The sequence below is a fragment of the Pyrgilauda ruficollis genome, unplaced genomic scaffold, assembly GCF_017590135.1.
Source record: "Pyrgilauda ruficollis isolate IOZ18807 unplaced genomic scaffold, ASM1759013v1 scaffold55, whole genome shotgun sequence".
Classification (NCBI taxonomy): Eukaryota; Metazoa; Chordata; class Aves; order Passeriformes; family Passeridae; genus Pyrgilauda; species Pyrgilauda ruficollis.
The window spans coordinates 6,444,503-6,460,489 of NW_024527155.1; the positions used below are offsets into that span (position 1 = coordinate 6,444,503).

Genomic DNA, 15,987 nt, shown 5'->3' on the forward strand with positions numbered 1-15,987 from the left:
CAAACAAACACATCAGTTATGATCTGTAGAGAACAAAAAGCTGTCTTTTAGCCAGTAGCAAAAATGGTGTGAAATACTAAAATTCTTGCCAGATGGGATTGCCTGCAGCAGCCCATTAGTGGGCATGCAGCTCTTTTTTTCTCAGGACAATTTACAAGATACTACCAGCTACACCAATTATGTATTTATTATTATAAAAGTGTTAAATGGAGAGATCTCTAGATGAAAGCTCATGCTTTCAGGTAAGTATTTCAGGTAAGTATTATATGGACCTGGAAATTAGAAACACTCTCTAATGCTCTAGGATGGAAGTCAATTCACACATCTTGTTTTAGGAATAGAAGGTTTGTCCATCAGTGCCTGCAATTAGCTGTCTGCTGGGGAAGCAGTTGATAATTTATTTCTATTAAGTGATATGACATTTACACATATAAAGCACAACTTTGTTTAACCTAAAAAAGTAGATTTTCAAGTTGCTCTTCTATGTAAGCCTGAATGTACCACTGGGTACTACTACACATCACTGGGCATTGTCCTAGAGCTTTTACTATGCTAGAATTTGACTAGATATCCATGTGGCACTTGTTAGTTTTTAAGATGCATGGCTTCAGCCATGCACTCCAGCAAGATGCAAAACCCAGCTGCAGTTATATAGAAAGAGATACACTCAAAGACATAAAACATCAGGTGGGAAACTCCATCATAAAGACAGATAAGTCTTTAGTTCCCTTCTGTCCTGATGTTTACTGTGCCAACAGCTGTAAAACTCTCTTAACTTTTGCCCCAGAATGAAATACAGACTGAAATGGCTGCACCACAAATGGTAGGGTTGGCACTGCCACAACCTTGATGAACCATGGGCCATCTCACAGCAATCCTGGCAGATGATTCACAAGAAACTGCTACTCCTTGTAACAAATTAATTTGAGAGCTAGAAATCTCACTAAATTTCAAAGGGACCTGTCTTAGGGAACAACAGACCAACAAAGAAAAGCCTTTAGAAGAAAAAAATAAATGGTGATTCTCCTTCCAGGCTACCACCCTACTTGCAAAACGTCCTTCCCTACGTATATATGGTTGAATGTATATGTGGCAGGGAAGAGGTTAAAAGTTGCCCAGGCTGACATGCTCTGTAATTCTTTGACAGCTTTTTCTCTGCACTGTTTTCTATTGATTAAATAATCTCTATCAGATATGAAGCCCCTTGTTATTGGCACAGCCTATAAATTATTCAGAAGTTATATAAATTCTTATGGCGGGCATGAATTTTTAAACCCTTATTTGGCACTGGGCCAGGAGCTCTGTATTTTTTCTTTCCCCGCTGCCTGCAAGAAAATGTGCATGTGTTAGATTTCTGTTTTCTAAAAGACAATTTTAACTCGAGTTTGCATGTTTGAATGGATATTGTATTTGACTGCTGGTTACATTTGGGCATGAACAGGTTGGAGCTTTTGGGGAAAAGAGGTAGTAAGAGATTATGCTGTTGTGCTCTGTACTTTTGATTAATTTGGGATGAAAGGTGTTTTGAGCAGTAACCTCATGGTGTGTAGTCATGGATGCCAAGGCACTGCAGCATCCATCCTAAATGGGCACATGATATGGAATGGATTTAGCCAGAGGGACCCTCAGCACAGGATGGGCAGAGCTGAGACAACACCCATCAGGTCACTGCTGCAATTCTGTTAGTGACTCTGTACTTCAGGGCTTTCTTCTTCAGAGCTAAGTGGCCTTTGCTGTAACAACCAGAGCCCAGACACACACAACACCGCCTACCAAAGTCTAAAAGAGAAGTCAGGCATGAGAATGTACTATGGCTCTGAAGCAACATCTCACAGAATTACTCATGTCACAGAATTGCTCCACTATGGGCTCACTTTTCCCCAAGCCCAGCATCATGGCTGGATGGTATCCAGGCACACATGTCAGGCAGAGCAGAGGATGCAGTCAGGCTTTTGGGCAGAGCTTATTAAGACTTTGTTGCATAGGGTGTAGCATTAATTCCCACCAGCAGCTCTGCAGGCCCTGCTTTGTGCCAGGCTGGTGTCCCTCTTGTGAGTAGTGACACCCTCCACTCCTACCACTCACTGGCTTTCTTCTGGCTACACATACTTGTCATTCCAGACAGTCCTAAAACAAGTCAACAGCAGAAGAAAAGGGGTCAAAGTAGCTGGTTACAAATATTTTCCTTAGTTCTAATCAAGACTCGGGTAGAATGCTATTCTGCCTTCCAATCCTGTTTTATTTTCTTTCCCTGTATCACAGCACCTGACACCCCATAGCCTCAGTCCCAAGGTGCACACCTACCACAAAATTAATTTTCAGTGTTGAGCCTTTAGAGCCACTCTGACTTTCTGAACTCTTGCTCTAGACAGGTTTCCCTGCAGATGGATTGAATGGCAAAGTCTTGGCCTACCACTAACAAGAACACACAGAACCTTTTTTTTATCTTTTCTGCATCTTCTGGCACCTCACAATTAGTTTTCAACAAAAATAAACAGAATTACAGGAAAACCCTAGAGGAGAGGACAGGCAGGAAAAAGGCCTCTGCAGACACCACCAGAGCTGTAAGTCCTTGACTCCTGCTGCCACCTGATTTTGTATGAGCCAGAAATGTGAGTTGTGCACAGCTAGGAGGACATTTTAATTTTCTTACCTGGCTCATTGTGATGCACCTTCATCTCTGAAATCAGGAAGTGGTGTGTTGTTTACATTGAAAAGAGATTTGGGCACTTGCCCAGTGATAGCATTGTACTGATGAAAGATGAGAAAGGCAGTTATATTTGAAAAAGATGCTGAGGAATGCACAGCACACTTCAGAGAACAATTGTCTGGTGTCTACTCCTCCATTCAAAACAGATTCTTGCTTAAAATGCTGATCAAACTGGATGACAGAGATGTAAAATAAATGCTGCCAAAAATCTGAAATTTGAAATCTTAAATGTGAAAATTTGAAAATCATTCAACATAAATCCACACATCTATACACAAATATCTGTATGCATCTTGACATAGAAAATTACAGATATATATACACAGACATCAATAGAAAGGGAATCAAGAAATACCAGTATTACATCTGAAAGAAAAGTGCATGGAGTGGTTGTAGTATGTATTTTTTTTCTATTTTACTTCCACTCCCCACCAAGCCCCTGACAGTTGAAACGAAATAGTTAATCAAATGAGATCAAAACAGATAATGCCACCCCTGTTGGGAGTTCTGCAACAGAACTGTATCAGTCAACGCAATCCCCTCTGGAGAGGAAGTTCCATCTCCTGTGGACTGTCTGGTGGCCCTCAGCTTGCCATGCTAACAGCTCCTCCAATAGGGGACAACTGCTTTTCCATCAGCCAAAGAAAAGCTGAATGTACCACATAAAACACAGTAAATAAAACTCTGTGTAGAGGCAGCTCAGGAAAGACCTTTTCTATACAGGGCACAGAGAAGAGAGGATCATCCCCCAGGTTCACACAGCTCATCTGCAATGCAGAAATCACCAAAGGAGTGTGTCCCTCCAGTATTTATTACAGAACACACCAAAATTTTGTTATTATCTGTTACTGCCTTGCTCCTTCTCTTAGTACATGCCCCATCCTGGAAGTGTTCAACATCAGCTTGGGTGGGGCTCTGAGCAACCTCATCTAATCAAAGGGTTCCCTTCCCATGGCAGGGGAGGGGTGGACCTGGATGATGTTTAAGGTCCCTTCCAACCCAATCCATTCTGTGATGATTCTATGATTTGTATTTCCCTAAAATTCCTGACTGTCTGCACTTCCTTAGTCAAACTGACTGGTGCACACACAAGTTTTGGTAGCCCACTGATCATTCCCCATACCAGGCCACTTTGATTCATTTTGATCTTTAAAAAAAGGAGGACGAATCCCCATCCTGGCTGTTTTGTCTATTGACATTATATGATGGGAGAGATGGAGGCATTGATTGTCTGTAGCTATTTCTAAATTATCTATTACTGTGGACTCCCAGTCTTGCTTGGAGGCCATCAGTGTGATCATACAACAAATATGAAATAATTCAACTGTCAGTAATATTGCTTGTTTAGCCAACACAATATATATCTGAGGCTGTATGTCACTTACAGAGAGCCACAGTGCCCTCTGTTTGCTCCCTCACACCTGGATGTGTAGTCCACAGTCTTACTAAATAAGACAACTTAAAATGATGAATAAAGAGATGGAATAATAGATTTCTTAGCTATCTCCACCTCTCCAACTATCTTGGCAAAAAGAACCCTACCAAAATAAACAGGAAAAGACTGCTTGGCTAACACACATATGCTAACAGATTTTTATTATTATTTTTAAAAAATCATTCTCATTGTTAAATAAACTGGAAAAAGTATTTGATTCATGGTTGCATTAGGAATCTACTCAACCAAAGCCCCTTGTCACAAATTAAATCACAAACTAAAAGTCAAACATGATTTGTGAAATTAACAGTTATCGAGGAAATGCTCCCCAGTGCTGCACTGTGATTAGACTCTGGCTTCTGAAATATCACCCATAATTCATGAGCTTCTCTGAAACCATGCCACTACTGCTAGTGCTGGCATGGCACGCATGATGGAAAGGTGCTGCCACAACCAGAAAGCAATCCCTTTCCTGATGCTGGTGAGAATCAGAGGTCATTGTGTCTTATTATTTGGGAAGGTACATGCATAGACACTTCTCAGCCCCCACGCACTTGTAACACCTCACCCCTCCACAGGCTCTCTCTTCCACCTCTCAGATTTATCAAAGGCCACAGCTGTTTCTAATTTTGAACATGGAGGCTTGGCAGAAGCTCTGCATTGTGCTCTTTCTTTAAAATAGTGACTAATAAAAAATGAAACTTAATTAACAGTCATTTGTTCTTTCAGAGTCAGTGTCTTTCAGCAGAGGGATTTGGTGCCTTTGCAGGGGGATGCAGACAGCTTAATCTTACAGGCAGAGGAGCTACAGCACAAAGCAGACTTAGTGATTGTTAAAGGCTAAATGGCCATTGGCAAAGCACGCTTTGGAGCTCAGCGTTTTTTAGAAGCCAGAATATCCAGCCACAGCTTAAAGATATGGGATGCTTTCCTTTTCAAGGTGATTTTCATGAAGATGTTTTCCTGCCAATAAATGCAGTATTTTTTTAATAATAAAGTAACACCATTCCCACTCCTCTGAGCACCAGATATTTTTCACAAGGAGCAAAATAGCCCCCAAGTCTTATGGGGTAAAGAAGGAAAGCTCTGACTTCACAGGCATTAAGAACAAGAAGAAAGCTTCAGCACCTCTACAGCCCATCCCCTCGTGGCCTTTCTTCTGCATGTATTCATACATTGTCACCACTGCCACCATCAGCTGTTTGCTCTGTTCGTGCAGGAGTGTGTACTTGTGTGCGTATACCCGGGGTTACACAACACAGAAACCAACATCACAAAGAAGAACATTCCCTCTCTTTTAATCAAAAAAGGGGTCTCATCCCCCCTTGCACCTGAATACAGAGAAAATATCCTCTGCCTCTCTTTTCAGGATTAAAGGAGAACGTACTCCCAGTAAAGCCTGCTTTCCCTTTGCTGCCTGTCTGCACACAGAGCAGATCTGGGCCTCTGTCTCATCTGTGGCAAACAGGGCTTCATGGAGCCATGACCATTTGTTCCACTGAGGACAGAGCATTCAGCATGCAGCTCTGGAAACATCTGAGCCAGCCTCCACCCAGTGCCTGCACGAGCTCTTTCTGGCAACTGCACTCCACCACGGATGGCAGGCTCTGCCCCAAAGGAGCAGGGGGAAGCCAAAGGAAATTACTGCCTGCTCTACTAAGCTGACCCTTCGGCAGAGAGGCCTCGCTTCTCAGAGTAGGAATTCATTGCTCCAGTATCAAGACTGGATGAATAGTCCATGAGGGACTTTACCTCCATTTAACACACTTTCTTTGGATAAACAGTCATTGCTTTCTTGTGTTGAGACACTAAAAAGAGGTCACCAGTGGATGCTGGCTTTTAAAAACTGTTTAATCTTTTTAACCACTCTCTTCTACCTGTAATAATCTGATAAAAAGCTGGAAATAGCTGAGTTCCCTACTGCCTACTGGGTCACCCTTTTCTATTTGGAGAACATTGTTTTTTGTCCTGTTGTGCCATGATTAATGTGGCCTGTTTGTCTGACAACAGATACAACGTATTTAGTGCCCTAAATCAATCTAAAGTGATTGTCTGTGGACAACATCCCTGTCTGGCACTGGTAATGATCCGGAGGAAAAAAAAAAAAACCTTACCAAAAAAAGCTTTGCTACATAACTGTCACTGCAGAACCATCAGTGGCCCTCAAAACCAAAATCTGTTGCTGATGGGACAAATTTAAAACACCTTTAGTGAGAGTTGAGGGTTTCAATGAAAATTGTTAGACAAAGGAGGTTATCCAGATTATCCACTCTAAGTCTGTTACAGCTTTGATTCAAAATGGTTCCAGATCTTACAGGTACAAACATTCCTTCTCTCTTGCTGTTTTAGAGAAAACACTGACATGTCTTCTTTCCTCTATTTTAAGTAGGAAAAGAGACAGCATGTAAGTTTCTTATAAGTAAAGGCTCACTCCAGGAAAGATGTTGAGGTGCTGGAGAAGGTCCAGGGAAGGACAATGAAGGGTCTAGGGCACAAGTCCTGTGAGGAGTGGCTGAAGGAGTTGGTATGTTTGGCCTGGAGAAGAGCAGGCTCAGGGGGGATCTCACCACTCTCCACAACTTGCTGAATGGAGGCTGTAGCCAGGTGGGGGTCAGTATCCTGTCCCAGTTAAAAAGTGACAGGATGAGAGGAAATGGCCTTAAATCACACCAGGAAACATCTGAATTGGATATTAGGAACAATTTCTTCACTGAAAGGGTGGTCAGGCATTGAAACAGGCTATGCAGGGAAGTAGTGGAACCATCATTCCTGGAAGTGTTCAAAAAACATGTGGATGTGGCACTTGAGGGCACGATTTAGTGGTGACTATGGTGGCAGTAGGTTAATGGCTGGACAGTGATAACACTTCCTTAATGATTCTATGAAAGTACAGAAAAGAACATGAGAAAAGCCAGGGAAATAACAAGTGTTCATTCTTCATCCAAATACCAAATATCACACAGACACCAGCAGAGGGTAAAAACACATCTGTTCCATTCTTTCAGAAACGTTACCAAGTTCCAAACCCCTGATCTCCCTCCCTCCCTTTCTCCTTCCCTTCCCCTTCCTCTGGCAAAAGCCAATAATACCTACAAATATTTTTTATTTTCGTAAACATCATGCAGCTTTAAAACGTGGGGATGTTCTATCAACTTCAGGATGGCTATTTCCCGCTCCACCTGGAAGAAACAAAAAGAAACAGAGAAGATTAGAAGCTTGGTCTTAGAATGCATTAGGTATTGTCACACATTTTATTCCTATTTATCCATTTTCCACTCCTCCTCATATGCAGAGGATATGGAAAATTGTAACAATGTATCTTATTTAGCACTTACATAATTCAAGAAAAATTCAATTTATTCAGCCTCAGCACTCCCTGCCCTGCAGAACTGAAAACCAGCAAAATTTCAAGGCTGAAATAAAAGTCCCAAATCTACCAAAGAAAATTAGCTGTGGGAGTTACATGAGCATTCAAGGATGCTCCTGCCTCACAATCCAAAGCCAGTGACATATTCTCAAAGTACAGAAACTCTAAGATGTCACGTAGGGCTCTCCTGACCTCCCACAGCCATAGGTGTGGCTGCTCTACAAACTGCATACTCAATTAATGTTAGAAAATCCCCATCCTGAAGAACTTGCCATGCATGTCGGGGAGAAGACATACAGCAGTGTGATTTTATAGCTCCAGAAATGAGGTGCAGAAAGGCAAAGAAATATAAGAAGTGACATAAGAAGTACAAGGCAGAACAAGAAATTAAACCAGATTACTGGAGATGCAGTGTTCAGAGCCTTAAGTGCAAGACTGCACTCTCCCTCAATTCCCAGGCTGCCCAAGTGTGGCTACGTCCAAGAGCATGTTTTCAGTGCTGAGTTAACAAGTTGTGACTAAGTCCCTGTAATTAGTGCAAGCCGTGTTCTCACCCAAAATTCCTATCATGACCACTAAGGGTATTCATTAGAGATGGAGTCAGTGCAGTTCCTCAGCCGTTAGCAAAATTGCTCTGCTGCTCAAAACCACACTGTAACTGCTCTGATTTGACCTAGGCCAAGTTGAAGGGAGTTAGCACTGTGGAGACTCTGGGTGTGTGAAACAAACTCTGCAACAAGACGCAGTGCAAGCATTGCACAGTCGGGCGTGCCAAATTTCAAGGAATCCACAAAGGCAGGAAAAAGACCTAAAGAAGCAAACAAGGACAACCAGGTAGGATTATTTCCAGTCCTTTAAATAAGTGATTGTCCCAGAGCTGCTATACTGACAAACAAACCATGAACAAACTACAAAACCATCCCTTAATGCATCCCCTGCAGAGATCAGATGAGTAATTAGGAACTTGCTCCAATACACCTTTAGTTCTTGATGTCCTTTAACTTCCTGAGAGAACATCCTCTGCTAACCCTGAACACAGACAACTTTACCTGAATGCCAGTAAGATCCTCTGCAGGAAATTAGAAAGTGATAGTTTGCAGCACCTTGCAGAGGAGGATTTCCCAGCACGTTGGTTATCACCCCAGATCTCTTCCTGTATAGCATCACATAAAAACAGCAAAAGCAACTTTTGCACTGCATCATCCTTAGCCTTCCTCACATACCAGGATGGAAGAAATATATTTGTACATGTGCCAATCTCAGTCTTTCAAAGACACTTATTCCTCTCTGCAGAGTCAAAAGTCATCTGAGAGATTCCACTTCCACACTTGGGATCTCTGAAAATAGCTCCTTCAGAGAAGTGGGGAATGCAGTTAAACACGTATGTACACAGTTCAGCACTGCCAGAACTGCTAGGAATTCAGTGATACACAGTGCTTGATGGTGACAGGTCTGTGGGTGTTAACTTACTCATGACCAGCACTCTGATGAAAGCTACTTATACAAACAGGAAACAAAAGCTGGGGAGATTTCAACTGTTCAGCTATTTCACCCCAGACCCAGGAGGTAGCTAGTTTATTCTATTTTTGCCTTGTCTTCAAAAAGACCCATTACTCTTCTGTCTTACAAGATATGCACTGATACTTGCAGAGATACTTGTTCAATCCTATAATTGATAAAAGTTGGATTTGTTTCAAAAATGAGGAAAAACAAAACAGAAGAAGCACCCACTCTCACGACATTCTCCCAATAGTACTGAGATTCACCATCAGCAACATGTACTGCACTGCTCAGAAACTGCAACTCCAGTGAAGTTCCTTTTGGATGGGGAAGTACAGGTATTTCATGGGGAATGTGACCAGTGCACTAGCTATGACAAGGACAATCCAACCCCAGCATTCTTATGAAAAATCAAACTTCCTGCAGATGGGCTGTGTAACTGCATTGGTGTTTCACTTCAGAGAAACCTCTTGGTTGGTTCAGTGGCAACATAAGTTCAGATCAAGTGAGTGGTGGATGGCAGCATCCAGTCAGGGTCCAGCTTGGTTACTGTCCTAAAGCATGAGAACAGGCAGTGACTTTTAGCTACCACTTGCAGGAGGGAATTCAGATACAGGATTGTGTGGCCTATGTTTGGTAACAGACAATCAGAATAGAAAGGCAATATCTACTTATGACCTACAGATTTATTCTAGGAACCAGCTGAAAAGAATTAACCCAAGTTGCTTATCTTTCACTGTAAGTGTGCAAGTGTAAAAGGTTCTATGAATATTTTTAAATTCCTGAGAACTATATCCTGAGGGGAAATACAATTTTGGAAGTCTCAATTTCAAGCCAGGTATGTAGAGAGCATCTGTCTTGATGTGCCTGGCAGCATTTGACTGCAGTGTGTTCAGCTTGGTGGTGTGTTGTCTGCACTGGTCAGATTTTTACAGTCTGCTACCTCTTCTATCCGTAACCCAAGGACAAAACTGATCTACTTATCTCAAGAGAGATGTTTTATGAAGGAAAAGTGTCATTACTGTACTTCTTGTAGCTCAGGACTTTGTCCCACGTCAAGGCACAAGACACTAATGGTTGTATTACTTTAGAATCTAGAGATTCCCAGTTCTCTACACAGCAATCTGATAAAGCTCATCCTCAAAAAAATCTTACAGCAGTGTCCTGCCCCTTTCTTCTTTTAAAGCAAGAGTTCGGAGAAATATGCAACAGACCACCTTCTCAGAATTATTGCTGCAATTAGTACTGATGGGTGACTCCCCTGGATCCTGTTAATTTTTTATATGCCTACAAAGGAGGCAGCAATTGATACAGGCTGGACACAGACTGTAGATCTCAATAGCGAGGTCACTGATGCATGGCTCAGGAGGACCTAGGGGCCATCATGTCACTAGGAAAGGAGAGGTATCTGAATTCATTGGCAAAATAAGAGAGGCCTGAAATAGCATGCAGCTTTGCCCTCTCCTCCGAGCTTTCCCAGCCCCTGGCATGCCTTTTTTTGCACAGTCCTGCGTTTGCAAGCCATGGAATGCTGTCCAGCTCCGAGCTGGCAAGGACAGGGGAGAGGAGAAACCCTGCAGGGGTGTTTGCTTTAATGCACATGCAATTATCAGAAAGCAGGGCAAGCTCAGAATAGCCTGTCTAGGGAGGCTCAGAGCCTGTGATAAACAGGAAACATGGAGAAACATTTGACTAATGGTTAAAAGAGAAAGGAATAAAGCAAAGCTTTTCTGTTTCACGAATGCTCGGTCACATCACAGGATCCCAACTAAAGCCAGGGTTGCCTCATGCCATGGTGGGCTACTAACTGTGCCTTGAAACTGGGAGAAACAGCTGTGAAAGGCTGTGCAGGGCAAAAGGAGACGCACTGGTAACGTGTAGCTGTGCAGGTGCCAAGCAGGTGCCAATTAGAGGTTCTAAAAATCTGTGCAGGAGGTTGATTTGACAGGATGCTCCAGTGATTCAGCTAATGACAAAGTGCAACACGGGGGCAATGTGACCCATAGAGGAATCATGCAATACTTTGCATCCCTCTCCTCCATCTCTACTTCACTGTCATTCTCCCCCAGAGGAAAGCACATCTCTCTGGTTTAGGCCTATCTTATCAGCAAATTTGCACTGGCAACAAATGCTCTGCTGTCTTGCCTTTTGAGTCAGGCACACAGGGTGTAAATTCACTTAGAAGGCAAGGAGGGCAGGTCAAGGGAGTCTGATAGCTTGTCTCAGTGTAGAAGGAAAGTTTCCTCTTGCATTCGTTAGCTCAGTAACTATTGGGTCACTCATGACCCATCTGCTCCTTGAAAAATGCAGCTCTCAGCTGTCTCATATTACCAGGCTGTATTTTATCTACCAAACCTGTGCAAACACTGCAACAACCATTGCTAGCAGTTTCTCAAAGTACACCTACATGCAAAAAGCTGGGGGACAGCAGATTTCTTGGAAGCTTTGAAGCTCACCACCAGCACACCAGAAAGCCCTCTCTTTCTCTAGTAGCATCAGGAGCTCCCATATGGCTCAAAACACGGGCTTGAGAAAGAATTCCGGAGGTGCAGAAATGGTGAAGGGCAGCAAAACCCTGCAGGATGCAAACATAACATGCTGTTTTCCCTACTCACAGAGCAAAATGGTGCAGGGAGGGAAGGTGTGGTAGGTTTTCCTGTGAAAATCAAGCTCTCTCTAATGTTGACCTCTCTCTAATGGCTGTCCCTCAATTACGAGAAACTCATCCAGGACATGACCCTACTTTGAGGTAACTAATGAAATAGTTTTCAGAACTCATGGCTGTCCCTCAATTACGAGAAACTCATCCAGGACATGACCTTTTCTGAATTCAGAATTCTCTACACAGAATGAACTTCAAAGGATGCAGAGATCTGGCTGCTTATCCTACTCCTCAGGCTAGAACTCAGGTTGGAAGCCTTGTACCAGAGCACCTACTTTCTCTAATGTCTGGCCTGCTATGCAGTAATTTGCATTTCCATGATGAGGGCACAGAAAGCAGAGTAAATCACTCTGGTATTTCACTGAGTTGAAGTGGCAAAACCAAAGGCATCTCATAGGAAGAAACTAATATTAGGTTCTCTGAAAAGTCTGTGTTCCTGCCATAGCAGAAATATCACAGCAAAATACCCGGGGTTTTATTAATTTGGTACTTATGCTTTCATGTTATGTGGGACTGAAAGTTAAAAATGGTGAAAATGCCTGGCTTTGGTGAAGACTGTCTAGGTCACCTGTTCACTCTTGCCCATAATGACAGAAATAGGCTACTCCTAAAATCGGAAGAGAGCAGCATTAAAGCATAAATGGCTTTATACAACAAGTAACTGCAGGCCCATTATGCCCTGTAGGGTCATCACTGCTGTGATGGGACATCATTCCTCCAAACAGATGAAGCCATTACCAGATCTAAGCAATACCAAAACATCTAATGCATTTTATGAGTTCCATCCACAATTTCTATGGGAGCCTAAATAGAGTTGAAGTGGAAAAAATATTAGGGTTTAAATGATTAAACTATCTTCCTCTGAATTTGGCTGATTTTTTGCTTAAAATGGCCTTTCATTACCTTTATCCAAAACTTATTCAGTAGTCTATTATGAATGCAAATGGAGGACCATGAAAGTTGTGCATCTGTGGGGAGTATTGTTGCTATCATAGCCATTAACCTCACATTTCTGAATATATTGAGCCAGATTCAAAATGTATTGAAGTCAACAAAAGACATCAATTGACTTAAGTGGGATTTGAATCAGACCTTCTAATGATCATTAAGTGGTATCTGGAAGAACTCTTCTATTACACAATTTTGACTAATTAAATGTTTTAACATGAATTCAGGTTTTCTGTTAAGTACTAGTAATTACAAGAAGATTTTACAAAAAGTAGATAAATGAGGGGGAAAACTAGACTTAGATCTCCATAGAATCAGACAGCTAGACAATGCTCTACAAAATACTTACAACAAACAGGCAAAATTACTGGAAAGCTGAGCAATTCCTCATTTTACTGAGGGCTCTGTTATGGGCTTATTCCACCACAATTCTTGTTTGCATGTGTGCTTCTCAAAGCTATTTCCTCATACATGAAAATAGGTATGTGTGAGAAGCAAGTGAGATGCATATTTGATTTTAAAATTTGCATGTGTAGACTTCTATACCATAAAGCTTTAGGAGGGAAATTTACTTTCCACAAACTAGTATTATACCAAAAATGTCAGTTTCTGCTTGTCTTTTTCCATAGTCCCTTCAAAACTGCAACTCTTAAAGCTCCACTGAATTTCAAAATTTAGCATAAAGTCTGAGAGTATGAAGTTGCCTGGACAGATATTGCGTTAATATTCTTGTAAATCCTTTCTGCTGTTGCCATTGCGCCTCCACAACAGGATTCATGGCCTGGCCTGACACATAGATTCCAAGGTCTTGAAGGGACAGATCCTACAGGTTATCCAGCCATGGAAAATCCTACCCAGGAACGTCACGGTTTAACTCTGTAGTTAACACCTGCCGTGCTCCTCAGGGCTCTGCCGTCAGCTCCCAAGTAAATCTGGCACTTTGACTTATCTGCAGCGTATGCTGCTTTAAGGAGCATCAGGGCTTCATGCAAGACACTGATGGGAGCTGACAAGGAGTGGATTTATTCATTCAGCACTTGAGATTATCTGCTGCCCGGTGGTACACAGCTAACGAGTGACTGACACACAAGTCTGTGCCAGCAGTCAGCAGAATGGGTCCCTTTCACTGGAAGGCAGAGCCTCCCTGTGCCTCCTGTCACCTTCAGTGAGTGCCACATCCTGGCTGCCATCGCCAAGTAGCGCAGGACACAAACCTGCAGCCACTCTACAAGAGAAATAACCTGATCTTTCACTTGCCTTTCTTTTTCCCTCCTTATCCTGGTCTTTAATGTTAATGTACACAGTGCTTTCTATAACTCATGTACATCCAGCCTGGCATTTATGAGAAACCTGCCACCCCCACGCAGCAGCCACAGCCAAGTGTGTGTGAACGCTGGTAACCACTGCTCCAAAGCAGCACACTCAGTCCCTGTCGTGTGTGCAGCCCTCCTTGCCACACCACATCTACCGTGCTCACCCCAAATGTAGAGCTGTAAGTCTACTGCCTCTAGCAAGGCACAGAATCAAAGAACCACAGAATAACCTGAGTTGGAATGCACCCCCAAGGGCCATGAAGTCCAACTCCAGGCCCTGCACAGGGCATCCCAAGAGTCACACCATGTCCCTGAGAGTATTGTCCAAATGCTTCTTGAACTCTGTCAGGCTTGGTGCTGTGTATACAGACTCTCTGGGCAGTCTGTATACAAATGGATACTGGGCTCATTTCAGGGGTGTAGCTATATTTTATTAAAAATCCTTTCCTAGGATTTTTCCTCTCCTGAGGAGCTGGGAGCCCCAGGAAAGAGATGTAAACAATAACTATCTGCTGCTGTGGAATGCAACAGGTGCATCTTCAATTGGTCCATGTGGAATGTTTTCAATTGATGACCAGTCACAGCCACCTATGCCGAGGCTGTGAGCAGTCACAGGATTTTGTTATGCATTCTGTTCTATTCCTGATCTTTGTAGCCTTCTGATCTATCTTTTCTCTCTGTTCTTTTAGTATAGTTTTAATGTAGTATTTTAGTATAATATATAACATAATAAATCAACCTTCTGAAATAGAGTCAAACCTTGTATCTCCACACATGGGGTGTTCACCTCAACACAGGGGTGTATGTGGCCTGTGCAGGAAGGGAGTGAAATTTGTAAGTAATTTTCCCCCAGCAGAAGTTACTTCTGAAGAGAGAAGGTGCAGCCCTGAACATTTAATGCCTCTTGGGCTGCTATGCTAAGCTACAGAGAAACAGTCACTCCCCACAGAGAAATAAGCTGTAAAATTAAGGGTATGGAGAGTTCAGCTTCAAATAATACAGGTGCAGAACTTCTTGTATTATTTGAGACATCACAGATTTAATATGGGCAATACCGAACACAACACTGGAATGCTGGAGCCAAAGAGTGTGTGGAGAATGTAGAAGATGCTGAATCCCATTAAGAAAATATGGACAAGCACAAAGGAGTCAGTATAGCACAGCACAGCAAAATGTTCTGCCAAAAATATAGTGCAGAGCTTATGAGAGCATTGGTTGAGGATATGATAAGGCAGAGGGGTTCCCAAGAGCACCTAGGAATGGGACTGAGACAGTGAAGTGATGCTGACTGTACCATGGACTGGATCCTTGAGGGAGTCCACCATCAATAGGAAGAGAAATTTAAAAGCACTGTTTTGGAAAAGCTTCAAAGGATGATTTCTCTACCATTTCCTATGTGTTTCAACTAGCCTCTTTCTCCCTCTTTCTCTTTTTCTCCATTAGTCACACTGGTCTTGTGTAGCTCTTTGGCATTGTCTTACACAAATGTCCTTTACATTTTCTGTAATACTTTTCCAGAAGCAATCAATGGGATGGTTGCTATTTCCTTCTCTACATCTTTCCTTAATGGCCATCTCTGGTTCCCTAAGAAGAAATAAGAAATAAGGCAGGTAACAAATGCTCCAGGAGAGGGCAGAACAGCTGGAGCTCTGCAGAGATTGGAGGCAGAATGCCAGACTCCATCTCTGCCTTACCTTTCTCCACAACAAGATTAACAACATCACTAATTTCAAGGAGTGGAAAACAGATAATACGATTTTTGTTATTCTGCTATATTCTCCCGTCATTCACTTTTGGTTGCCCCTTAACTCTTTAGACAGATATTTATAAGTATTTGTCTATCAGGATCTCGTTTCAGTTGAATTAATAAACTTAGTGAGATACTAACAGCTGATGTCTAGAAGGGATCCTCTGGCCCAGCAGTCCCTCACAACTGTGACAGAAGCAGAGTCTGAACCAACCCACAGCTCGCCCCTTTGTTTCCAAAACATGATGTTGAAGCACAATTGCACCTCCCAGAGGGACATGATCCCAGACAAACAGCAGCATGGA

The 15,987-nt window shown here is 42.5% G+C and overlaps 1 protein-coding gene across 1 annotated transcript in view; it reads right to left on the minus strand.

Moving 5' to 3' along the window:
• The window catches only part of BRSK2 (BR serine/threonine kinase 2), a 300,775-nt gene that overhangs the window by 95,619 nt on the left and 189,169 nt on the right, over positions 1-15,987 (minus strand). The window contains exon 3 of the mRNA XM_041481170.1: positions 7,239-7,324. Within this exon, the coding sequence (XP_041337104.1) occupies positions 7,239-7,324 (86 nt within the window). The remainder of the gene's footprint in view (positions 1-7,238; positions 7,325-15,987) is intronic.